This window comes from Symphalangus syndactylus, chromosome 3 (assembly GCF_028878055.3).
Source record: "Symphalangus syndactylus isolate Jambi chromosome 3, NHGRI_mSymSyn1-v2.1_pri, whole genome shotgun sequence".
NCBI classification, from domain to species: domain Eukaryota; kingdom Metazoa; phylum Chordata; class Mammalia; order Primates; family Hylobatidae; genus Symphalangus; species Symphalangus syndactylus.
This window is the reverse complement of record NC_072425.2, coordinates 66,069,791-66,096,394: the sequence shown is the minus strand read 5'-3', so window position 1 is coordinate 66,096,394 and position 26,604 is coordinate 66,069,791. Positions and strand designations below refer to the sequence as shown.

Here is a 26,604-nt window from a genome sequence, read left to right as displayed (position 1 = left end):
GAAGGGTAGTTTCCTAAAGGAACATCAGGCTATTGTTACTAGGAAGAGGAGGAAGAGCTTCAGGTCAAACAGTAACCCTAGGCTTTCAACACAGTCTCCAGTAAATAGTTGTCCAAGGATTGCATAAATAAATGAGTGAATTAGGGAAGACAAAGTCGTATTGGAACATTACCATATTTCTTGTAGTAAATCCACCCAAGGTAAAGCACTTGGTAGAGCATCACTTGTTCTCAATCTTTGACCACATGAGTTTATGTATTTACTGTTACCTGTGCTTCTGCCCAGAGCCGTTCCAGACAACTATAAGGTGATTTTTTTGCAAGGAGGTGGGTCCGGCCAGTTCAGTGCTGTACCCTTAAACCTGATTGGCTTGAAAGCAGGAAGGTGTGCAGACTATGTGGTGACAGGAGCTTGGTCAGCTAAGGCCGCAGAAGAAGCCAAGAAGTTTGGGACTATAAATATCGTTCACCCTAAACTTGGGAGTTATACAAGTAAGTTCTGGGAGCTGAGCTGGGTGGTGACATGCTGAATGGTGGGTTACCCCGACCCAGGGCAATCTGTAGTTTTCAATTATTTTCTCCCCTTGACAGTTGTTAGTTCATTACCATTTAGATTGGGTGGCTGTACTAGCTAAGACTAGAGCCTATGCATACTCTTACTTTATTTTATTTTCTGTTTTTTTCTAGACAGAGTTTTGCTCTGTCACCCAGGCTGGAGTGCAGTGGCACAACCTCCACCTCCCAGGTTCAGGCGATTCTCCTGCCTCAGCCTCCCGAGTAGCTGGGATTACAGGTGCCCGCCACCACGTCTGGCTAATTTTTGTATTTTTAGTAGAGACAGAGTTTAACTGTGTTGGCCAGGCTGCTCTTGAACTCCTGACCTCAGGTGATCCGCCTACCTCAACATCCCAAAGTGCTGGGATTACAGGCGTGAGCCACTGAGCCTGGCCTATGCATACTCTTCTTGCAGAAACTAGTCAGTAGTTAGTAGTAGTTTTTCAGCTAATTAGCTGAAAAAGTCCAGGGGCTGGTTTGGCTTTAGATATGGCTTGATCAGGGACCCCAACAATGTCTCCAGGACCTGGTGGCTCCACAGACAGAAAAAGCTGTCCCTCTCTTGAAAGGTGGCTGCAGCTGCTCCTGACCTTATATTCTCCCAAGTTTCAATGCCTTTATGGAGCATTCCCAGTAATGGTCTTATGTCCTGTGCCCCATTCTGAATCAGTCCCTGTGGCCATGCCTGAGTTGCATTCTACCTCTGGGCTGTGGGTTTCATTGGCTCCCCTGAACTACATGGGCTGAGAGTGGGTGAGGGCTGGGGTTCCCAGAAGAAGCTACTAGTCCATCAGTGGATGTAGGATAGATGGATACTGGGCGACAAGTAAAAACTCAGATATCTCCCATGCCTTTTGAAAAAATTTACTTTATTTTATTTTGTTGAGACAGAGTCTTTCTATGTTGCCCAGGTTGGAGTACAGTGGCTCTTCACAGGCACGATCATAGCACACTGTAGCCTCCAGCTCCTGGGCTCAAGTGATCCTCCCACCTTAGCCTCCTAAATATCTGGGACTATGGGCACATACCACCATGCCCACCTTCCCATGCCATTTTTAAAGATGATTTGTTCCCAGTAAAAGTCGAAAGGTTGGATCACTCATCCTCTCAGGATGTTGGTAACGATGGTAACAAAGGATGAGGCTAGGAGGGTGCTTTCACTTGTGCAATGCTTTGGAGTCAGTTAGTCTTTCCCTGCTAGGGGAGGCCTGTCAGTCTCCTGGTTGACTCCCATCTATGTAAGGAAAGAGGAGAGTGAAAAGTACAAAGTCTCAAACTTGTCTTCTGTTGTAGAAATTCCAGATCCAAGCACCTGGAACCTCAACCCAGATGCCTCCTACGTGTATTATTGCGCAAATGAGACGGTGCATGGTGTGGAGTTTGACTTTATACCTGATGTCAAGGGAGCAGTACTGGTTTGTGACATGTCCTCAAACTTCCTGTCCAAGCCAGTGGATGTTTCCAAGGTAGAGTATAAAAGGCAGGGTGGGGGGAACCCACTGACTCGGTTTCTGCAGGGACATCTTAATATATACAAGAGCGGGAACAACCATGGGTGTTTGGGGTCTGCAGAACCCTTGAGCCAGGGCAGCTGCCAGTGAGCAGGCTGCCAGGTGCGAATTCCCAGCTGTTGCAGTGCTTGAGTCCTGCTGTTCCCAGCCTTGTGGTGATGTTTGCCTCACAGGGTCCCACTCGAGTCCTTGGGGAACTACCTGCTTTTGAGAGTGGTTCTTAGAAACTTGTTTGGTCAACAGACGAGGAAAGACTTGTCTTCAAGGGCAGATGCAGATTATCTCGAGCCCAGGGGACCTATGTGAGGGAGCTTCCCTTTGCCTGGTACCCACCTCCAAAAGTATCAACAGGATACTGTTTTATGAGTGGCTGGCCAAGGCAGGGCAGTGGGACCAGTGCTCTAGGTACATGCCCCAGGGGGCGATGCGGGTAAAGAATCTAAGAACAATAGTATAAAAAAAAATATATTAAAAACTTACTAATTTGGTCAAAAAAAAACAATTAAAAACTTATTAATTTGGTCAAAAAAAAGAATCTAAGAACAACAGTTGAACTGACTGAATGGTATTCTGTGTTTTTAATTGGGATAAAATATACTTATAATAAATTTTACCATTTAATATAAAATGTACCATTTTTACTATTTTTAAGTATAGTGTTCAGTGGCATTGAGAACATTCACACTACTGTGCAGGCATCACCACCATCCATTTCCAGAACTTTTACATCTTCCCAAATGAAAGTCTGTACATTAAACACTAACTCCCTCTCTTCCCACCCTCCAGGCCCTGGCAGCTTCCATTCTACTTTCTGTCTCTGTGAATTTGACTACTCTAGGTACCTCCCAGAAGCGAATCATGTACTATTTGTCCTTTTGTGTCTGGCTTACTGCACTTAGCAGAATGTCTTCAAGGTTCATCCATGTTGTAGTGTGTGTCAGAACTTCCTTTCTTTTTTAAGGCTGAATAGTAATTGTTTAGAGATACTGTATTTGGTTTATGGTCTGCTTTTTATTATCGCCAGGCACTGGCAATTTTAAATAACTATAAATTACTTTCCCCTACCCCCAACTTCCTGCCGACGCTCATTCCTAAGGGTTTCATGGAGAGAGGCATGGGACAGGTTCTGTATCTTGCACAACAGAATTACCTAAAGTACCTTTAAGCCTCTGTTTTCTATAATTTCTTCTCCCTCAGGCAGCTTGTCCCATCCCTTCTCTTTGTCATAGCAGTCCCTTTCTCAACACCTTCTGACTGTTCTTTTATACAGAGGTAAATAGATTAAAAAATCTGTTTCAGCCAGGCGCAGTGGCTGAGGCCTGTAATCCCAGCACTTTGGGAGGCCGAGGAGGGCGGGTCATGAGATCGGGAGTTCAAGACCAGCCTGGCCAACATGGTGAAACCCCGTCTCTACTAAAAATACAAAAATTCCCTGGGCATGGTGGTGCACGCTGTAATCCCAGCTACTCGGCAGCTGAGGCAGGAGAATCACTTGAACCCGGGAGGCGGAGGTTGCAGTGAGCCGAGATTGCACCACTGCACTCCAGCCTGGGTGCCAGAGCAAGACTCCATCTAAAAGAAAAAAAAAAAAAAAGTTTCTTCTCTTGGTTACCAGGGAGAGTTAGAGGCCCCACTTTAAAGACTGATTTGGGGGTAGAAGGGAGGTATGCAGAGTGAATGTGAGTATGTGCCAGGACTTTGCAGTGATGGGCTTGGGTTAGCCCCATCCAGGTGAGGACCAGGCCGACGGATCATCCTCAGGCTTTGGAACTCTGAGTATGGGTTTGCTGTCCACATGGAGATTGCTTTAGAGTATGAACTGCTCCCTACACAGGATAGAGTCATTTCCTTAAAAAAACTGTGCTTTGGGAAGAGTTGGGAAGTTTGCATACATGTATGAAAAATGGCCAAATCCTTCTTAAACAGCATGTCTTTCTCTTTTTAAGTTTGGTGTGATTTTTGCTGGTGCCCAGAAGAATGTCGGCTCTGCTGGGGTCACCGTGGTGATTGTCCGTGATGACCTGCTGGGATTTGCCCTCCAAGAGTGCCCCTCGGTCCTAGAATACAAGGTGCAGGCTGGAAACAGCTCCTTGTACAACACACCTCCATGTTTCAGGTAACTCTGGGAGTCAGTCTTGTGGACCCAGGGAGGGGTCTCACTATTTTTCATCAAAGCAGAGGTTACATTTTAAAGTAAAGCATGTAAGGCTGGGCGCGGTGGCTCACGCCTGTAATCCTAACAATTTGGGAGGCCGAGGTGGATGGACCACTTGAGGTCAGGAGCTAGAGACCAGCCTGACCAACATGATAAAACTCTGTCTCTACCAAAAATACAAAATTATCCAGGCGTGGTGGCACATGCCTATAATCCCAGCTACTAAGGAGGCTGAGGCAGGAGAATCGCTTGAACCGGGGAGGCAGAGGTTGCAGTGAGCTGAGATGGCACCATTGCACTCCAGCCTGGGCGACAGAGAGAGACTCCATCTCAAAATAAACAAACAAACAAACAAATAATAAGTAAAATAAAGTAAAGCATGTTTCCAGGAGCTGGTGACCAAATGCCCCAGATATCCTATCAGATTCTTTGCCCAGCTCACCTCTCCCTCTGCACCCTCTACCATTTGATCAGCTTTTCCTCTTGCTCTTTTTTGGGGATGTTTTTTGTTTAGTCTTGTAATCCAGGACCCGGTGGTTCACCATTAACCCAAAAGCTCTCTATACATGAGGTGCTGTGGCCTGCATCTCAAACAGCCAGTGCGGCTTTGGAGAAGAACTTTCAAAGGCTGGGCTTCCCCTGCCTTCATTTCTTTCTCTGCTGGGCCTGTGGGAAGCTGGCTGCCTGACAGAGAACATACTGGCTTAAATACCTTTTTGGGTTTTTTTTTTTTTTTTTTTTTTTTGAGACGGAGTCTCACTCTGTCACCAGGCTGGAGTGCAGTGGCACGATCTCGGCTCACTGCAACCTCCGCCTCCCAGGTTCAAGTGATTCTCCTGCCTCAGCCTCCAGAGTAGCTGGGATTACAGGCACGTGCCAGCAGGCCCAGCTAATTTTTGTATTTTTAGTAGAGACGGGCTTTCACCATGTTGGCCAGGCTGCTCTTGAACTCCTGACCTCAGGTGATCTGCCAGCTTTGGCCTCCTAAAGCGTTGGGATTACAGGCGTGAGCCACCACAACCAGCCAACATCTTTCTGTTTTTTAGACTAATCTGAAGGGGTCCTTTTAGCCTGGCTCTCATTTGCTGAGTGGGAGCTGTGTTGCAGCACTTCAGGAAGAGCAAGGTTGCCCTGCCTCAGGATCCTGTAACTCCCAAACTTGGGTATTTTGAGAAAATCTTCATGACTCTTAAGACTTACAATTGCCTAAGACAGTCTAGAATTTACTAGCTGTGTGACCTTAGGCAAGTCACTTAACATGTCTGTGTAGTAGGTTCTAGAAGTGATAATAGTACCCCTTTCATTGGGTTGCTGTGAAGATTAAATGAGTTGAGATATGCATATATTTTATTTATATATATACATATTTATTTATATGCATGTGGGTGTATATATATACATATAAATAAATGTGTATATATATATATATAAACATTTTAAATTTTTCACTGAGTACCTGGCACTTGGTGATTGATAAATATTAACTGCTATATTATTATTGTTGTTTTGAGTTCTCAGAGCCTCAGCAGGAGCAGACACAAGGGAAGAGCTGGAGTTTGTAGATTTATCTTTCCAGGGCCACTGTAATGCAGGACCATGATGCTTTATGTATATGATTGTTTAATCCTCCCAACCACCCTAGTAGGTAGCCAGTGTTATGATCATGATTCCCATTTTGCAAGTGAGGAAGCCGAGGTCATATTTTAGGAAGTGGCTTGGCTGGGGTGTGAACCCAGGCCGTCTGCCTCTAGATACTGGGTATGTACATTCTGCCATTATTGCTCTCTCTTCACCAGCAAAAGGATGAGTGTGGATTTGTGTGTGTTTGCAGGATTCTGCCTTAGGAGAATAGGTCACTGTTGGAGTCCAGCTCTTCCCTCAACAGGATTTTCCCGTCTTGGTGGAAGTTCTCTTAAAGGAGCGTAGGAAAGAGGGGGCTCAGGCTGGTGCAGTTAGTGGTTCCATCTGGGCCAGGATTTTGTCAGAGCTTCCCCTCCTCCAGGTGCTGCTTAGGGAAAATATCTTCTACATAATTTACTATAGAAAGGAAAGAATTTTTAAAAATTTTTTTTAAGATGGAATTTCACTTTGTCACCCAGGCTGGAGTGCAGTGGCGCTATCTTGGCTCTCTACAACTTCCGCCTCCCGGGTTCAAGCAATTCTCCTGTCTCAGCCTCCCGAGTAGCTGGGACTACAAGTGCCCACCACCATGCCTGGCTACTTTTGATATTTTTAGTAGAGATAGGGTTCCACCATGTTGGCCAGGCTGCTGTCAAACTCCTGACCTCAGGTGATCCACCTGCCTCGGCCTCCCAAAGTGTTGGGATTACAGGCGTGAGCTACTGCCGGAATTTTTTTCAGTGTCAGAATTCTGGTGAAAATTCCACTGGATTTCTGCTTGGTCACACGATGCAGAGCAGCAGCTCCTCACATTGTGTCTCCCACTTTCTTCAGGGGCGTGTTCTGGGATGCACTCTCCTGGTCACCTCTAAACCCTACTGTCTTTCACCTTGGTTGAAATGTTTCTAAAATTCATGGTAGGGATGGGGGTGGGGCTGAGTCCTACCTCTCACTCACCCGTCTTACCTCTGGGGAAGCACCAGTGGTCACTGGCCAACTGGGACACAAGAACTGGGCAGGCTGAGTGGTGAGGTGCAGTTGGGGACCTCAAGCCCTAGCCTCCTAGAGAAGGGGCCGAGATGCCAGGCTGCACATGGCAGGTGGAGGTAGAGGAGGCTGTCCTTACCTGTTTGGAGATGGGGCCAGGGCCTGCCTTGCAGCTAGAGGAGGCTTTCAGAGGAGACCAAGACCATCACCCATTTCAGAAGTGAGAAGGTGGGAGCGGGCAGGGAAAGAGTGCTGTTCCTGAACTGTCCCACAGCCTGTAGGCCAGCAAGTTGTGATCAGGGTACAGCTTGGGGCAGGGCAGACAGTCACTCCCTGGTACCTTCTCCAAGGGTTACCTTGAAGAGCATTTTTTAAAAAATTAATGAACGCGGCCGGGCGCAGTGGCTCACGCCTGTAATCCAGCACTTTGGGAGGCCGAGGCGGGCGGATCACGAGGTCAGATCGAGACCATCCTGGCTAACATGGTGAAACCCCGTCTCTACTAAAAAATACAAAAAATTAGCCAGGCGTGGAGGCGGGTGCCTGTAGTCCCAGCTACTCGGGAGGCTGAGGCAGGAGAATGGCGTGAACCCAGGAGGCGGAGCTTGCAGTGAGCCGAGATTGCGCCACTGCACTCCAGCCTGGGCGACAGAGCAAGACTCCGTCTCAAAAAAAAAAAAAAGAAATGAACAGATTAACACATGGTGTTTGTTAATATTAGGGGCAGAGACCACTAGGGGAACAGTGAGAAAGCAGGCCAGTCTTTCTAATGGGAGATGAAGATGGCTGGAGTCAGACCCGGAGACACAGAAAGTTGTCGTAGAAGAGAGTTTCTCATGTGGTGACTCCCCTACCACCTCCTGTGCAGGCCTTGGCCTGACCTTGACCAGTGGTTGGGCTCCTCTGGCCCACTAGGGTGGGGAGGTGGGGTAGGGGGAGGGTGGGAACTCCCCTTCCAGAGCTTTCCTGCCTGAGGAAGGACAGAGCCAGAAACAAGGGCAGAAAAGGGGCCAAGTTTCTTGCCTAGACAGATCAGAACAGTGATCATTGAGACCATTTCAGGGCCAGTCAGGATTGTTAATAATATGATGAGAATTTATAAATAGAGAAGATGAAAGATACCAAAGTAATGTATTCTGACTCCAAGGTGCTCTCTGGAAGTTGCTTTGCTTTCTTTTTACCCCATAGGAAGAAAAAAAAAATGTTCTGTCTAATTCTGTGTGATTGAAGATTAACCATAAATCTATGACTTTAAATGGATTTCATTTGCAGTACTTAAAAATGCAAGTTTAGGCCAGGCATGGTGGCTCATGCCTGTAATCCCAGCACTTTGGGAGGCTGAGGAGGGTAGATCACAAGGTCAGGAGATCGAGACCAGCCAGACCAACATGGTGAAACCCCATCTCTACTAAAAATACAAGAAGTAGCCAGGCATGGAGGCGGGCACCTGTAGTCCCAGCTACTCAGGAGGCTGAGGCAGGAGAATCCCAAGATAGTGAGACTCTATCTCAAACAAAAACAAAACAAAACAAAAACCATGCAAGGTTAGAAAATCATTGCTCACCCAATGAGAACAAGCTGCAAATGGAGACATCAAGATGTGTGCAAAATCCCCTCCCCATTCCGTGATGTGAGGCTGATGGGGTACCTGGAACCCTTCAGAACTTTGTATCACATAGTAGAGTTCTTGAAAAGGCCTCACTTTTGAAAAGATGCCATTTTTTTTTTTTTTCCCACAGAGTCTAATGACCATAGGCCCTGGGAACTTTGATTTAATTGTGCTGGATAAAACTGCCTTCAAATCATTGCTCCGTAGCCCTGAGTGATGAACTGGAGTGGAATAAAGGACACGCTGCTGTTCTCTTTAACCCTTCAGTAGAACACACTAACCCCAATTAGTGGATAGAGAAAAAGATCCCTAAACTTCCCTTCTGACTGCACAAAATATTTTTTACTTACCATGACTAACTGAATACACAAGCATACATTTGTTTTAGCTGCAGTATGAGGTGAAGTAACTGATAAGAATACAAAACAAATAGACCATTAATTTTAGGCCGCCTGTTAAAAGAATGGGAACAGGCCGGGTGCGGTGGCTCACGTCTGTAATCCCAGCACTTTGGGAGGTCGAGGCGGGTGGATCACCTGAGGTCGGGAGTTGGAGACCACCCTGACCAACATGGACAAACCCCGTCTCTACTAAAAATACAAAAATTAGCCAGGCATGGTGGCACATGCCTGTAATCCAAGCTACTTGGGAGGCTGAAGCAGGAGAATCGCTTGAATCCAGGAGGCAGAAGTTGCAGTGAGCCAAGATTGCGCCATTGCACTCCAGCCTGGGCAACAAGAGCAAAACTCCATCTCAAAAATAATAATAATAATAAATAAATAAAAGAATGGGAGCATGCAAATTAAGTCTGTGGGCCTGTTTGGAAGGCTTCACTGGTCCCATCCCACTACCTTCTCCCGGTGGGATGGGGATGCCTGGAATCCTGGAATTCACAGAGGGGTGTGTAGTGGATCCAGTTTTGGGAGCTTTCCTCTGGGAAAAGTGCTCAACTCAGTGGCTACATTCACCGATTCCTGAGAAAACTGTGCCATAACATCAACTTCAGAACCTCATCTGCAGAGTTGGAGTCTTAGAACAGCCAGGGAGTTTTCCAGGGGATTTTCTGGTGTCCTTTTCTAAGCCCTGGTGCACAGGGACTATTTTGTATTGCTTTAAAAAATTTATAACAGTAACATACTCTTAGGCTGGGTGTGGTGGCTCACGCCTGTAATCCCAGCACTTCAGGAGGCTGAGGCGGGCAGATCACCTGAGGTCAGGAGTTCGAGACCAGCCTTGCCAACATGGTGAAACCCTGTCTCTACTAAAAATACACAAATTAGCCAGGCGTGGTAGCGTGCACCTGTAATCCCAGCTACTCTGGAAGCTGAGGCGGGAGATCACTTGAACCTGGGAGGCGGAGGTTGCAGTGAGCTGAGATCGTGCCACTGCACTCCAGCCGGGGTGACAGCAAAACTCCGCCTCAAAAAACAAACCAACAAAGAAACGAACAAACAAACAGTAACAAACTCTTAGCAAACACTTGCAAGTGGGCAGAGTCACCAAGATAGCCACTATTCACTGCTTGCTTTGTATCCTAACAGACCCTTAACTGGGCTTATGCAAATATACAGTCATATATTTAATCATGCAAATGGAACTTGAACTTTACCATACAAACTGTTCTGTGAATTCTATTTTTCCATTCCATAATATACCATGGGCATTCTGCTATGTCAGCTCAAATGCCTATTTTTATTTTTTACTTTTAAATTTTATTTTTGTTAGAGACAGAGTCTTGCCCTGTTGCCCAGGCTGGAGTGCAGCAGTGTGGTGATAGCTCTCAGAAACCGCAAACTCCTGGGCTCAAGTGATCCTCCCACCTCAGCCTCCTAAGTAGCTAGGACTACAGGCAAGTGCCACTATGCCTGGCTACATTAAAAAAAAAAAAAAATTATGGTGACAGGGTCTCAATATGTTGTCCAGGCTGGTCTCAAACTCCTGGCCTCAAGCTATCCTCCCACACTGGCCTCGCAAAGTGTTGGGATTACAGGCATGAGCCACCACACCTGGCCCTTTTTTGTTTTAAAATATATATGGTGTCCTGTAGAATGGACATACCTCGATTTATTTAATCATTTAATAGGCAGAGTTAGGAACCCTATCCTATGTGTTTGCAGGTGGCATTTTAGAAATGAAGGCATAAATCTGTTAAAAATGTCACACTGGTAGTGGGAAGAATTGAGACCACACTGTAAGCTGTGCAAGCATTTTACAGCCCTTGTGTTTTCAAGATTTTAGATGGTATGGGAGTTGAAACATGAGTTAATAAAGAACTAGAAGCCACACGGGTCTTGTGTTAAGTAGAGTCACAGGGGCTAGACATCAGTGCTCTGCAGAGGGCTGGGTGGGAGGGGAGGCAGGACCTCCTACCCCAGGGATGTCTTCAGTCTTCAGGACAGCCTGCTTGCTTCTGAGTTGTCTGCCTCTTGTTGAGGCTTCATAGAGCCAAGTTACGGGTGCTGGCTCCAGGCAGCCCCTAAAAGTGGGTGAGCTTTCTGCTGGCCTTGCCTCCTCAGATCCCATTAAGAAAGCCAGAGGGCATGGGTGGCGAGTGTCAGCGCAGCAGCCAGCTAGGGGTTCAGGCGTCGGTACTGAGGTCTGGCTAGGATGGTGGACCTGACATGGGCCCTTGCTGCACTTTGGATTTAGAGAAACCAAATCCACAGTGCAGCAAGGGCCCATGTCAGCTTTGAAACCCTGAGCTAACACAGAGCTGCAGCCAAAAGGGAAGCTTGGTCACCTGGAAGTATTGTTGGTGACCTGGGCTCTACTTGGATTCAGTCACATGGCAGGGTGTGTTTCTGTGGTTCTGTGTGGAGGTGGGGGGTGAGCAGGCTGCAGGTGTGGGAGAGGAGCAGTTGGAAGTGAAGTGGGAATTGCAGAGCATCTGCTGAACAGAGGGCTGGGCAGCCTCGTGTCTGGAATGCACACCCACATGCATGTGTGCTGTGTGCTGGACTTGGCCACTGTGACGTGTGTGGTGATAGCCCTACAGTCCCACTCACAGGGGAGCTAGTGGCTGGAGCCCTGCAGCCCCTGGCAAAGCAGAGGGCCTGGATACTTGTGGGAAGAGCTTGCACTCTTGGAGTCAGACAGGCTAGAGTTGGGGTCCGGGCTTTAGGCTGCTCGCTGGATGACTTGAGGCAAGTTAAGCTCTCTGGGCCTCAGTTTCCTCATCTGGAAAATGGGATGATGGTGGCTCTAACCCGAAGATTAGTGTGATCAATAAAAATAGGCTGAGGCCACAGTAGACTTCAGGAAGTACTCATTCCCTTCTCTTTCTTCTTTCTCTTTTGTCCCTCTGACTTCTTGGATGTTAGCCAGAGAGCTACCGCTGAGGCTGTGGATTTCTCAGGGGCTGTTTTCTCTTCCTCCCTGCCTTCCCTTTCTGCCAGCAGCCACTCTTGCTCTTTCTTCCCAGTGCTGTCTGGGGGAGTAGGCTGGGGAAGCTTCAGGAGACGTTGTTGGATGTTTGTGGGTGCTGGGTTCTCCCTGCCTAAGGCCCCTCTGGGCAGCCCAGTGTTGGGTTTTGCCAACATGAGCTGGCATGAGCCGCCGCACCCAGGCCTTGGGTCCCACTTGAGACAGTGAATGAGCCAGTTGGTATAGGAGGCTTCCCTGTGACAAGCTGCTGGCTGTTAGAGCATTTTCCAGACCCCATAATGTCCCCTCCTGTTAATAAAGGAGGAAGCAGCTGGGTATCCCCACCCTAGATCTTAGCTGAGCATTGACTCCCAGTAAATTTTTGCACAATTCCCATAGGGGGCCTTTGATTCACACCTCTGGAGAGGGCATAGTTGGCAGCTGACCTCCAGACTCCAAGCTTAAGGGAGATGGTGTCTTCCCTGGGCAACCTCTCCTCCTGTGCCCTGGGCTTTTACTGAGTACACGTGGAGCCTTTAGCATCTTTTTAAGGAGAGGGGCTTTCAGACTGGGGAAAACCATGCATCACTCCTCAGTGTTTCATATTTTCAGCTTAAGTTTGAAGGGACTACTGACTGCCATTTGTGTGGCCTACCTGCCACATGCCAGGCCCTGTGCTACGCATTGGTCTGGCAGGAAGAAGTTGAAACACTTGGTTCAGAAAGGGACGGTCCTAAGCTGCGGGAAGGGCCCAGGTGCAGCTGGACTTCCTGGAAGCAGGGACACAAATCCTCCTCCATCTGCTCTCCACTTCTGATCCTGGCTTCTCTCAGTGGGAATGTTGGCTTCATTTTCAGATGGGCCTTCTTCAGATGTTTCCTAGAAACATGATCCCCTAGGGCTCTCATCTCCTGTCTCGCAGTTGCACTAGTATTCTGCCTCTTTTTCTGCTCTCCCCACTCTTTCTCCCCACACCCAATTCAGAAAATCTCAGGGAAGGCCCTGATTGGCCCAGTCAGGTCCTATGCTGAACTCTGAGACCAGGGAGCCAGGGGCCTTGCTGGATCTGCATACTGGCTGGAGGGTGGAGTTGGGAAGAGCAGGGTGGATAAAATGCCAGGTGTCCACCACAGGTAGGTGGATCTCCCAGTTCCAGATGGGAAAGCCAAGGTGACTAATTCTGGGTAGTCTGTTAGTGAGTGGCTGCCCTGCAATGGGAGTCAGGACTGGGGGGGGAGCCCATCCTTTTAACCACTTGGCCACAGTGCTCTCTGCTGGCTGGAAGGCACTGTGCTAAGGCTGTGGGTAGAAAAGATGAACAGTGTGGGCTTCTAGCCTTCCAAGACCACAGAGGCCAAACCACAGGCACACAGAAACTTAAAAGAGCAAGTGGAAAAAAACTGTGCAGATAATAGGGGCAAGGCACTCTGGGAGTTCAGAAAGTGAAGAGCTCGCTGTGGGTAGGGGTGGGATTGGGGTCTGCTAATGCCTTCTGGTGGAGATAAGGAAGTGTGTTCTGGCTGTCAAGAAGAGTTTACATTAGGGCTTGAGCTAGACAAGGAGGGACTGATATGACGTTTAGTGAAAAATCTCATTAAACCTTTTTCTGAATGGCCCTCAGGGGTCTAGAATTGGATTGACCCTAGTCCTTGCTTGATGACATGCTCTTGTTCACATGGGCCCTGGTTTATGTTTTTTGGAGACAGGGTCTCGCTCTGTCACCCAGGCTAGAGTGCATTGGTGTGATCATAGCTCACTGCAGCCTCGAACCCCTGGGCTCAAGCATTCCTCCCTGCGCTGCCTCCCGAGTAGCTGGGACTATAGGCACATGCTATCACGCCTGACTAATTTTTCAATTTTTATGGAAATGGGTCTTGCTATGTTGTTTAGGCTGGTTTCCAACTCCTGGCTTCAAGCGATCCTTTCGCCTCGGCCTTCCAAATTGTTGGGATTGCGGGCATGAGCCACTGCACCTGACTATCTCGTCTATTTCAAATAATGTGCTTAAGTCTGTTTTAATGCACCTTAAACAGCAGTTTGCTTGAATATAGTTCTACTTTTGCAAAGATGAGCTAAACGGATTTTTAAAAAATCTTCATTTTAGCATCTACGTCATGGGCTTGGTTCTGGAGTGGATTAAAAACAATGGAGGTGCCGCAGCCATGGAGAAGCTTAGCTCCATCAAATCTCAAACAATTTATGAGATTATTGATAATTCTCAAGGATTCTACGTGTAAGTCAATGGATTTTATCTCCTATTTTGCCTCTTGTGAATTTAAAACCGTATATATACTGTGTACCTTTGAAAAGTGGACATATTCACCTTTCTCTGAGACATTAAAATACTGGTGAGTGTGGGTGGTCCTGGGCCCCAGGAGCAGCGGAATGGGTGGTGAGTTCTTCCCTCCTGTACCCCACCCCGGGGCTCTCAGGCTTTGGGACCTGTGTCCCAGTGGGTGGTGATGTTTCTCACACCAAAGACATTGCCCTGGGGAAGAATCTCAGTTCACCCCCTGGGGTAGGTCCCGTCTACTCCCTCCTTTGTATATTTTCTGGGAAAAAAAACAAATGTACTTTCTGAAATGTGTCAATTTAAGGACTCCTGTTAGAGATCTTTAGGATAAATACTCACTCCTGGCCTCCTCTTCTGCGTTATCTCCCTTTTTAAGAAAGTTCACTCCTTTCCTTATTATAAGACAGATGCTGTTATCCCAGAGTCTGTGAATGGAATTGGCTTTGGCATGGGCTGACTCCAGTTTAAATATTCCCATGACCAAATGATTAATGAGTATGTTTTAACCACTGCCCCTGCACCTGGGAATTCTGCAGAAAATGTGTGGGTCTTGTATTAGTTTCCTGGGGCTGGTGTAACAAAGTACTACAGACTTAGTGGCTCAAAACATCAGAAAACTTATTCTCACTCTTCTGGGGCCAGAAGTTCAAAATCAAAGTGTCGGCAGGGTGTTGCTCCCTCCAGAGAGCCATGCCTTGCCTCCTTCAGATTCTAGTGGCTCCGGGTGGCCCTTGGTTTGTGGCTGCATCACTCCAGCCTCCACATCTGTCTTCACATGGCCTCCTTTCTGCCGTGTCTTCCCTTCTGCCTCTTAAAAAGAGAGGTCTTTGGATTTAGGGCCTGTCCAGATAATCCAGGATCATCTCATCTTGAGATCCTTCACATAATGATATCTGCAAAGGCCTTTTTTTCCAAATAGGTCATATTCACAGATTCTGGGGGTTAGGACATGCGCATACCTTTTCAGGGTCACCATTCAATCCACAACAATAGGCCCTTCACCAAAATGCCAGATGGGAAGCACCTACTGCAGTTCCTTGGATGCAGAGAAGTGTAACAGGTGGTATCTTCATTTGCTTTTCCCTTTCCCTTAAGGTGGGTACAGGTATAAAAAGACCAGACTTTGTGCTGTGTACATGTATGTGCACCTACACATATACATAAATGCTTAAACTCACCAAACTGAGAACCCCCTTCTTAGTGGTCATTACTCTTTGAGGTTCAGTCTATTGTAACAAAAATATCTGCTTGATGGTAAGTTGGAAATTTGCCCTCTCTCAGATAATTCAGTGGCCACATGGGACCGACAAAACGATGCCTCAATCCTAACTTAGAATTGTACTTTTTAGCCAAGACTTAACTAACACATCTCCATAACCACCCATGGGCAGGCAGTGGTGTACTTTTTAGATGGCATGCTGCTGCCACTTTTGTTCTTGCAATGCTTGTTACCTGCTTCTGTGAGCTCTTGACATGCAGTGGCCCTCCTCCAGCTGCAAGCCCAGGGGGAGTTAGGCTTGGCAGGATGCCTTGGCCTTTGGGCTCCTTTCCCAGGCACCATCTCAGGGAAGGGGTACACACTCTGCATTACTGCCTGTTCTCTGGTTCTGTGCAACAGAGAAGCAAGTGCAGGCTGGGGGCTCGGTGCTGGGGAAGCTTCCACACTAGACCTTGATGTGTGAGTTGGGAGGCCAGGATACCCTGCCTGTGCTCACTGAAGCCATTTAACGTGCACGATTAGCAGTAGGTATCCAAAGATTTCATAGCCAAGGGCTAAAGAATGTGGCATGAGCCTGGAAAAGGGGGATACTCTTTGGTTGGAGGTGAAGAGAGGGCTTTTGCATGAGCTTATTATGAGTCCTGGTCACGACTGGAATTAGGCAGAGAAGAGGGCAGAAGTACTTTTAGAAAGGTTAGAATCATCCCCGCAAAGGCACTGAGGGAAGAGTGTACAGTGTGTTTGGGGAGCAGAGCATGGGCTGCTTGAAGGGGATGGTTTATGCTGGGATTGGGAAGAAGGTCTGTGGAAGTGTGTGAGGGTGTGTTTAGTCCACCTATTTATTCATTCATTCATCTATTCACCCACCCATCCACCCACCTACCCATCTATCCATCCACTGATTCACTCATTCATTCATTCATCCATCTGTCTACCCATTCACCTATACATTCATCCACTCATCCATCCACCACTGACCCACCCATCCATCTATTCCTCTACCACCTGCCTACCTATCCGTCCATCTACCCACTCACTCATCTATCTATCCATCCGTTACCCACCCGTCCTTCCACCCACCTATTCACCCATCTACCCATTCACCCATCCACCCATCTGTCCACCCGCCCATTCATTCACCCATCCACTCATCCATACATCCATCTGTCCACCCATTCATCCATCCATCCATTCATCTACCCATCCACTCATCCATCAATCATCCATCCATCCATCTATCTATCCATCCATCCATCCATCTGCCCACCCATCCATCCATTCACCCTCCCACCCATCCACACACCCACCTATCTATCCATCTACCTACCCACCTGCCCATCCATCTATCCATCCATCACCCATCCATCTATTCATTCACCCTTCCACCTATCTACCCATCTATCTATCCATCCATCCATCCACTCATTCATCCACCCACCCACCCACTCATCTGTCCATTCACCCTTCCACCTATCTACCCATCTATCTACCCACTTGTCCATCCATCCATCCATCCATCCATCCATCCATCTATCCATCCACTCATCCATTCTCCCACCTACCCACCCATCCACCCACCCACCCATCCACCTATCCATCCATCCATCCATCCGTCCAACCGTCCATCCATCCATAAAATGGCTCCTGAGGACCTGCTCCGTAGACTAGCCTTGTCCTAGGCTCCTGGAAGACTGAGAAGAATAAATCATCTTCCCTGGCTCCCTAAAAAGTGCTGAGAAACAATGTGAGTAAAAGCACTTGGTGGGTATAGTGGATGGGAGACCAATTTTTCTTTTAGCTTTTAGCTCTATATATTTCTCAGGAGATGTGTAGACATGATGTTAGAGGACAGAAAGAATGGTGATACCACTGGGAAAAAAATTAAGGGCATCAGGAACAAAATAAGAAAGCATAGAAGGAATTCTGGGACTCTCTGAATCCCCCCTGCTGCCCCTAGGTCCTTTAACTGCAAGCACTAAACCTGGGCCTCTCCCAGAAGGCAGCCTGCCAAACTAATGTGGCAGGTGGGTCATCTCCTGGGGAATCTGGTCACCCTTCACCCCCAGAGCTCTTCACTCATTTATGAACTGCCTTGACCCAGGACTTCCAGTCCTTTTAAGAATAAACCTCTTTCTAGGAACTCCCACCACCCCCTCGGTTGCCTGCCTGGAAAGTGTCATCCCAGGCGCTTGGTGTCCTGTGGGACCTTGTTACTGGAGTAGAGAGGAGGCTATACTCTGTCTCTTCTCTGTTTATAGCTGGAGACTCCCAGGCTGTGCCTGAACTCACTTAGATTTTCAGGAAATTCTTCTTTTCTTTGGAACTATGGAAATAGTTGAGCAACATGGCCCCACGGGAGGTGGGCACTTTTAAAGAGGAATACCTAGAATTAGAATTTGCAATTTACCACCACCTTTGCTCCTCATTTTTGTCTCTGAGAAGATACACCTTCTCCCCACTTCCATGCCCCCTGACTCGTAAGCCAGCCCCTTTACTTAACATAGTTCCAGGTTGTTTGCTGGGGGTTTCACCAGCCCTGCCAGTGACCTTGGCAGGGAATTCCGGGACTAGATAAGACAACCATCAAAGCCTCCAAGTTGATTCCATAGCCCAGTCACCCACACTGTGCTGACTGACCCCATGTTGAGCCCACGTGGGCGGTTTAGCACCTTGGGCTTAGAAGCCCCATTTTGCCACTGTGGTGCACGTGACCTCGTGCAAATGACCTAACTGCTCTAAGCCACAGTTTTCTCATCTGTACAATGATACATACTTCTTAAAATTGTCAAGAGAATTTAAAGGAAATGCTTCTGAGTCAAGAGTATATAATATAAGAATTGAGAGCATTTTTACACTAAGGATTGAGGACTCTTGTGCTGGTTAATTTGTATAAAGTGCTAGAAACAGTGGTTGGCACATAGGAAGCATTCCTTGCATGTTAGCTCTTAATATCATTATTTGTGGCTATTGTTATATAAAGCAATTATGATATTCCTGACACACAGTGCTTATATAATATAAGCTTATGTAATATAATTAATTATATAGGTGTATAATAGATATTAATTTTATTATATAGGGATGTCCAAGTGACAGATTCCATGTCTGGATCTGAGGTCACCTTTATCACCTTATGTGGGTACCAGGCCTTAGGAAAGAGAAGGAGGCACGTGATGGGTCTAGTGAAGACGCTAAAATAAAATGAAGCAGGCAGAGTCCTAGGCACCTTACACATGTGAATGCATTTTGTTGTCGTCACAACCCTGTGAAGTAGACATTGAGCCCTATGCAGCAGAAGCACAGATAGGACAAGGATGCAGCTGGGAAGTGGGACCAGCCAGGCTACGAACATGGGGGTGGAAGGCTCATTCCAGAACCTCTGCTGCTGTCTATGTCTAACAGTGCAGAAGGCCTTAAAGAGGCCGTACAACTCAAGCCATAAAGTAAAAGAATGACATATTTAATTACATGAAAAATTTAAAATTGTATATGGCTTAAGACATCATAAACAGAATTAAAAATGACAGAATGAGAAAGATTTTGTAGTATATAAAACATAAACGTTACTATCCTTAATATAGGCAAGAACCCACAGATGAATGAAAAAGGATAAGGACATAAAAGTGGGGATGTAGTGGTTGCTAACAGTATGAGGAAACAACTCAGAAGAAATGCAAGCTGCCTCACAGACAAATGGAAAGATGCCACCTTCATTAGTTCCTTAGGAAATGCAGATTAAACCCGTGAGATATGTTTTGCCTTTGATCTGCAGACATTAAAAGGATTGATAACATCTGGTGCCAGCAAGGGACTGCACTTTTGGTGAGAGTATAAATCTGGACAAATTTGGAGCAAAGATTGCAGCACTCATTATAATTCAAAACTTACATGCGCTTTGACCAAGGATTTTTATGTCTACACATTTACCCTTCCCCAGCACGCTGCCTGGGTACAGTGATGTGCACAAAATTAGGGACCAACAAGTCCAATGTAGGATATAGTGGTGAAAATATGGAGATGTGCCCATCAGTAAGGGTCTGATGAAAAAAATTGGGATCTGTGGGTAATATGGAATAACTGCATTGAGAAGGATGAAGCGGGTCTCTTAGCAGACATGGGAAGATGACTGTGTTATGTCATCAGACCAAAAGGAGCAAGAGCAAGTGTAGAAAAAGACAAATCTATTAGTCTTTAAAAACTACAACAAGGCCAGGCGCAGTGGCTGATGCTTGTAATCCTAGCACTTTGGGAGGCCAAGGTGAGAGAATTGTTTGACCCCAAGGAGTTCGAGACCAGCCTGGGCAACATAGTGAGACCTCGTCTCTACAAATAATAATAATAATAAATTAGCTGGGTGTGGTGTGCACGCCTGTAGTGCCAGCTACTTGGGAAGCTGAGGCAGGGGGATCGCTTGATCCCAGGAGGTCAAGGCTGCAGTAAGCTGAGATTGGACCACTGCACTCCAGCCTGGGTGACAGAGTGAGACCCTGTCTTAAACAAAAACAAAAACAAAAAACCTACAACAGTTATATATACATACATATATATATATAGACACATATACATGTATACACGCATATACACACAGACGTACATGTGTATATCTAAAACGATCTTGAGGAATGCACAGCAGACCATTAGGGTAGCCACCTCTTGTGGGAAGAGGGGTGGCAGATCTTCATATTTTTATTCTAGATTTTCATAATCATGTACAAATTTAAAATTAATTTTTCGTTGACAAAACCAGGCAGTAAGGAGAGGCCTACGTAGGGTTGCATTTGGTAGGCTTCTCTTCACACTTCTTTCGCGTTCCCTGTGTATCTGACACATCCTTTCAGAGGGGCCTGACTGTGGAGTGATGTTTCTTCACCGCCTGCTCATCTCCTGTGACTTTCTTGTGTTCCCTTCTGAGCCTTACCACCTTCATGGGATGGGTGTCCCTGGCTGAAGGTGTACCTCCGCCATGTTCCCCTCCTCCAGTACCTTGGGAAGTCCTGTGTGCCCCTGAGCAGCGTGTCTCCGAGGGGACTGTCTGGAACTCTCATCCCCACAATAGGAAGGGTTTTTCAGTCATGGAGGAACACTGCGTTCCTGTCTGACCTCCTGGGGTTCCTCATTTACGTGGTCGGTGAGCTGTTGAGAGGCTTCAGGAAGTCAGGAGTGAGGAGGCCTGCCTAGCTCTGTGAATGCAGCTTTCCTAAGTTTCTCTGGCCATGGAACTGCTTTCCCAGAATGCCTGTTGACATCTTCTCCGTGCTCCACCAAGACGTTGGGAAGCGCGGCTCTTTCCCTGGTTCCCACTTGGACTTTCTCCTTAAATCTTTGCAGCCCTGGCATTACCAGTTGGTTCCATGCCCATCCATAGCCCACATAGCCTCTCAGTCTGCCTTGGCCCCTTCTCCTACCTCGCCCCTCAACCCATTCAAACAACAGACCTGGTCACCTCTGAAATTTGGTGTTAACTCCAGGGATTGATTGCTCACTGGGGAGCAGGGGCTAGATCCAGCCCACAGTGGTGCTTGACGGGGGTCACCCATGTTTAAAAACACAATTTGAGCCAATATTGGGCTCTTGGAAGATACTTAGAGGTCTGGTTTCTTATTCCATAATCCATGTGCCTGTGAAAATGGGAAAAAGAAACTTTGACAGGGACAGCCATATGTTTCAGGAAAAAAAAAGGGGAGAGCCTCTTTTTCAGACTAGTCCTCCACATTTAAAATGTGAGAGAGCTTGTTTGCACCTTCCACACCGGCCTGTGCTACTCATTTATGTGAGTGGTGTGGGGACCTGCTGGCTTAGAGTTTGCTGCCCATGCTTGAAGCTCCTCAGTGCCGGCACCTTGGTACAGGCCCTAGCTCTTTTGACCTAGAAAGTTTTTTTTTGTTTCCAGCCATTTCCTTTTTTTAATTTATAGTTTGCGTTCAGTGCAAACCCATAGCATGAGACGTTACTATGAATCAAAGTGTAAATATACAAACTCAATATACAATCCAAAATAGATGTGCAGCATTCAGGAATGAAGCAGAAGACAGGTTCATTCACCTGCACAGTAGCTTCAGGGCTGTGTGATTTGGGTGTTCCCATGTAGCTTCCTAAAGATGAAAAAAAATGATTTTGGTCATCAAGACTACTGTGGCCATATTAGATACTGGAACCCTAGAAAGTTCTTCATAAGAGCTTTCCAGCAGGTCTGTGGGTTCCCAGTTTCTTCACCCCCCAGTCTCTCCTCTGTGTGCTATAATTATTTTTCTAAAACACAGACCACATTTTGTTGTACAAACTGGATTACTCCTCATTGCTCGAGGATCCAGTCCAGTTCCCAGCAGGGCACTCCACAGCCCCGGCCGTGTAGTTCTTCCAGCCACCCCAGCCAGGAAGCCAGTGCTCCAGTTAAGTCAGCAGACTTGCCGGAAGCCTTTGTGCCTTTGCAGATGCAGCTGTCTGCCAGATGCCCTTCCTTCTCATCTGTTGTAACCACGCCTCGTCCCCTCCCCTGAAACCTGTCAACCTTGCCTCTGCAGGATTCCTTATCTGGCTTGTCTGCCTTTGCAGCCCTTGGCTGTTACAGCACTTTTTACGTGTAATTGTGATTCCCTCTGGAGCCATCTCTCTGTAGATTGGGAGCAGTTAATTTCCCTTAATCTTTTCTCCCCGCAGCCCCATACTAGAGACGCTCTCCCATGGGTAGTGCATAAATATTTGTTGCATGACAACTTAGTCTTTAATTTCTCACTTTTATGACATTATTGCTTTGTGATATCTTCTACTTTCATGATAGGATGGGTAAATTGGAGGGAGAGGAACTGTAAATACAGATGCTTAATTCTTCCTGCTTTCAATTTTTTTCTCTTAAATGTGCTTTTTGTTGCTCCACCTCTCTAATTGGGGCCTCACATTGGGAGCCTGAGGCAGTGGAATATCAAAAGAGGGTAGCCGCTGAATGTTTAATTTCAATGTCAGCCATGAAACCTACCACTTCAAATAGTGGGGCCTGGAATTCAGGCTCGAAGTCTTTTCCCCATATTTGTTTCCCCCTTTGGCCTCTCTGTTGCTTGAAGCTGTGTACTAGTCTCTCATTAACTTTAACAAGAATTACGGACGTGCCCTCAGGGGGCCTCTCACACTGCCTTTATTTGCTGTAATTTTAATGAATTCTACCCGTCGAAGTTTAAGAAAAAAAGAGGATATACTTGAACAAAGGGAAAGAGAGGGTTATTACACATTGTACCTTTTTTTTAAAAAATTGCAGAGTAATGTCAGCTATTCTTCCATTTGTGTCCTTTGGTTGCCAGTGAAGAATAATTTTGGCTGCTTATTTTCCAAAGCAGAAACTGAAGTCAAGCACGAAACTTTACTAGACAAAAATTCACTCATAATCATTTTTGAGAGTCGATATGTACCTTATGCAAAGTGCTGGGAATAAAAAGATGAATTTATTCCCATAAATACATATACCTACTATGTACCCAGAAAAATTTAAAATAAAAATTTTTAAAAAGACAGATGTATTAACAGGTACATATATAGCATTTAATATGTTGCAGGCATAGTTTTAAATTGTGTCAGTTATTTATTTCTGCGTCATAGAACACCTTAAAACTTAAGTGACTGAAAACAACCACCATTCGCTTGCTCATAGTTTTTTGGGTCAGCAGGTTAGGCTGAGCTCAGCTAGCGGGTTCTTCTGCTGGTCTTGGGATGCCTCATTCTACTGAAGTCATCATCTGGTTATTCATTTGGAGCCAGATGGTCTACAGTGGTTTCACATATCTGGCAATTGGTGCTGGCTGTTGGCTGGGACACTTATCTCCAGCACTCTAGCTCAGACATGCTTAAGTGACAGCAATATTTATTTATTTATTTATTTATTTATTTATTTATTTACTTTTTCGAGACAGAGTCTTGCTCTGTTGCCCAGGCTAGAGTGCTGTGGTGCAATCTTGGCTCACTGCAATCTCCGCCTCCCGAGTTCAAGCAATTCTCCTGCCTCAGCCTCCTGAGTAGCTGGGATTACAGGCATGTGCCACCATGCCCAGCTAATTTTTGTATTTTTTTTTTTAATCAAGACAGGGTTTCACGATGTTGGTCAGGCTGATCTCAAACTCCTGACCTCGTGATCCACCTGCCTCGGCCTCCCAAAGTGCTGGGATTACAGATGTGAGCCACTGCGCTTGGCCATGACAGTGATATTTTAAGAGAGCGGGAAGAGAGGCTGTAAGGTCTTTTGAGGCCTCGGCTTGGACGGTGCAAAGAGTCTGTTGTAAATCTCTTGGCCAAAGCCAGTCAAAAGGCCAGCCCAGATTCAAAAGATGGAAAACTAGATTCCACCTCTTCTTATTTTTAAATGGGCCGCAAAAATTCTCTATAAAGACTGACTTATTTAATGCTTACAACAACTTGAGGTGGTTGAGGTAGGTTCCTCTATTACCCCCACTGTTCAGATGAGGAAGGTGAGGCATAGCAGAGAGGTCAAGTAACTTGCTCAGGGTCACACAGCTTGGGGCAATACACCATGGTAAGTCCTTTGGAAGTTGCTGCTCATTATTTTTGCCTTACAGCCACTATAGGACCAACTTATTATTTCTCTGCAGCCTTGCAGAGAAAGAGGTCAGTCACATTTGCCGTGCAGCTGCCATGTGTTGGAAGCTTCATATATCTAGTACCACTAAACCATCACAACTAGTCTGAAATGGAGATATTATTATTCCCAGTATTCAGGTGAGGAAACTGAGGCTGATGGAAATTAAGTACAAGTCATACCAGGGGATGATAACCCACTGTTCCATATGCAAGAGTTTGTTTTCCCTAAGTAAACAATAAATGTGCTGGGGCAGATTTTTTGTTTTTTAAAAAATCTTCTCCTTGCATCTAGGAAGTGTTAAGAAAAAAAATCTGTCGATTTGTTTATGACAACCCGTACATTTCAGAAAAGTAGCTGGAATAATAAACATGTTTTTCAGATGTCCAGTGGAGCCCCAAAATAGAAGCAAGATGAATATTCCATTCCGCATTGGCAATGCCAAAGGAGATGATGCTTTAGAAAAAAGATTTCTTGATAAAGCTCTTGAACTCAATATGTTGTCCTTGAAAGGGCATAGGTGAGTACATCTGCAATGCACCAGCTTGGCAAAGAATTAGCTTAGTTTTTCAAATGCAGAATAAAACAAATCTTATAGAAGCCTGCTTAGCTTGGAGTAGCAGTTATGTAATTTGTTGGGCCAACCTAGCTGTTATAAGGATGTGCCTTCTTCCTGTTGTTTATGGAACCCTTTGCATAATTCCCCAGCTGAGAGTATAATGGAGCTCCATCTTCCATGAGGGTTTTGGCAAAATTACCTTTGAAAATCTCTTACACTGCTCGTATAGCACAGAGGTTGCCATTCCATCTCTGATGAGGCCAGCACCACTCTGTTCTGGAGGTAGAGCATCATTATTATTCCAACTGAACATCAAATTAGTAGCTAGTCTTGCATGCTCTATGAAAAATAAATGTCCTCACATGAGAATAGCAGCAGGGAGATGCCCAGCCTCCATCTTGCTGGCACTGTCACGGCAGGCTCATGAATGGTGAACAGAATTGCTACTTTCTTCCAACTTATCTTTTCTTCACCCCATCTTGTTTTCTTTCTTTGCCAAGAGTGAATAGTTCTAATGACTCTAAATGTGAACATGGTGAACCTTCACAGCTTAAGGGAGAGTTTTCTGATGACTGAGACGTGTGAAGCTCTGTGCCAGGTGTCAGGAGTTTTTAGGTAGGAGACTGGAAATGATGATCTCAGGTGCTGCAACTCTCAGGAGCCAGTGGCTAGAAAAAGTCGTTTTGATGCTAAATTAGATGTTTTTGTTCTCAATGCCTGGATCTTTGGTCATTCTAGGTCTGTGGGAGGCATCCGGGCCTCTCTCTATAATGCTGTCACAATTGAAGATGTTCAGAAGCTGGCTGCCTTCATGAAAAAATTTTTGGAGACGCATCAGCTATGAACACATCCTAACCAGGATATACTCTGTTCTTGAACAACATACAAAGTTTAAAGTAACTTGGGGATGGCTACAAAAAGTTAACACAGTATTTTTCTCAAATGAACATGTTTATTGTAGATTCTTCTTTTTTGAAAGAACAACAGCAAAACATCTACAACTCTGTAAAGCTGGTGGGACCTAATGTCACCTTAATTCTGACTTGAACTGGAAGCATTTTAAGAAATCTTGTTCCTGTTCTAACAAATTCCCGCTTATTTTGCCTTTGCTGCTACTTTTTCTAGTTAGATTTCAAACTTGCCTGTGGACTTAATAATGCAAGTTGCAATTAATTATTTCTGGAGTCATGGGAACACACAGCATAGAGGGTAGGTGGGGCCCTCTAGGTGCTGAATCTAGACATCTGTGGGGTCTCCTGGGTTCAGCGGCTGTTGATTCAAGGTCAACATTGACCATTGGAGGAGTGGTTTAAGAGTGCCAGGCAAAGGGCAAACTGTAGATCGATCTTTATACTGTTATTGCAAGAGAAGTGACATACTTTATATATGTTTATATTAGCAAGGTCTGTTTTTAATACCATATACTTTATATTTCTATACATTTATATTTCTAATAATCCAGTTATCACTGATATATGTAGACACTTTTAGAATTTATTAAATCCTTGGCCTTGTGCATTATAGCATTCCATTAGCAACAGTTGTACCCCCTCCCCCAGTCTTCCCCTTCCTCTTTTTAAGCTGTTTTATGAAAAAGATCTAGAACTTCTTGATTCATTTTTACCGTTCTTTCCATAGGTAGAAGAGAAAGGTGATTGGTTGGTTGTTTTTCAATTATGCCATTGAACTAAACATTTCTGTTAAATTACCCTATCCTTTGTTCTCTTGACTGTTTTCTTTGTAATGTTTGACGATGAGAGTGATACTTTGCTGAAGAGTCTTTCCCCTATTGTTTATCTATTGTCAGTATCGTATGTTGAATATGTAAAGAACATTAAAGTCCTACAACGTCTAAGCCCTTGTCGATGAATTTCTCTACCTGCTTTTTAGACAAATTGTTCTTTTTAAAACTTTATGATGGGAAAGCTTGGGGTCTAAAAATAGCACCTGCTAAGGGTAATTTAGTTCAACCAAAGATCTAAGACTTAATTCTTGCGCATCCATTTAAAAAAATTCAACACAGTGTGGGAGCTTTCCATTTGCTTTTGGAATGGGCATTATCAGCAAACCACCTTCCATTGCAGCTGAAGTTGTGAAGTTCTTGGTTTTTTTTTTTTTTTAGATGGAGTCTCACTCTGTCGCCCAGGCTGGAGTGC

The 26,604-nt window shown here is 45.8% G+C and overlaps 1 protein-coding gene across 2 annotated transcripts in view; it reads left to right on the top strand.

Moving 5' to 3' along the window:
• Positions 1–26,303, top strand: part of PSAT1 (phosphoserine aminotransferase 1) — a 33,669-nt gene extending 7,366 nt beyond the window's left edge. Inside the window, exons 4-9 of one of the 2 annotated variants that reach the window (XM_055272196.2) lie at positions 286–491; positions 1,848–2,020; positions 4,012–4,181; positions 13,904–14,032; positions 24,272–24,409; positions 25,187–26,303. In XM_055272196.2, coding sequence (XP_055128171.1) covers positions 286–491; positions 1,848–2,020; positions 4,012–4,181; positions 13,904–14,032; positions 24,272–24,409; positions 25,187–25,292 — 922 coding nt within the window. In that variant the 3' untranslated portion in view covers positions 25,293–26,303. The remainder of the gene's footprint in view (positions 1–285; positions 492–1,847; positions 2,021–4,011; positions 4,182–13,903; positions 14,033–24,271; positions 24,410–25,186) is intronic. The other variant, XM_055272197.2, reaches the window with a different exon arrangement.
• Positions 26,304–26,604: the final 301 nt, after the last annotated feature.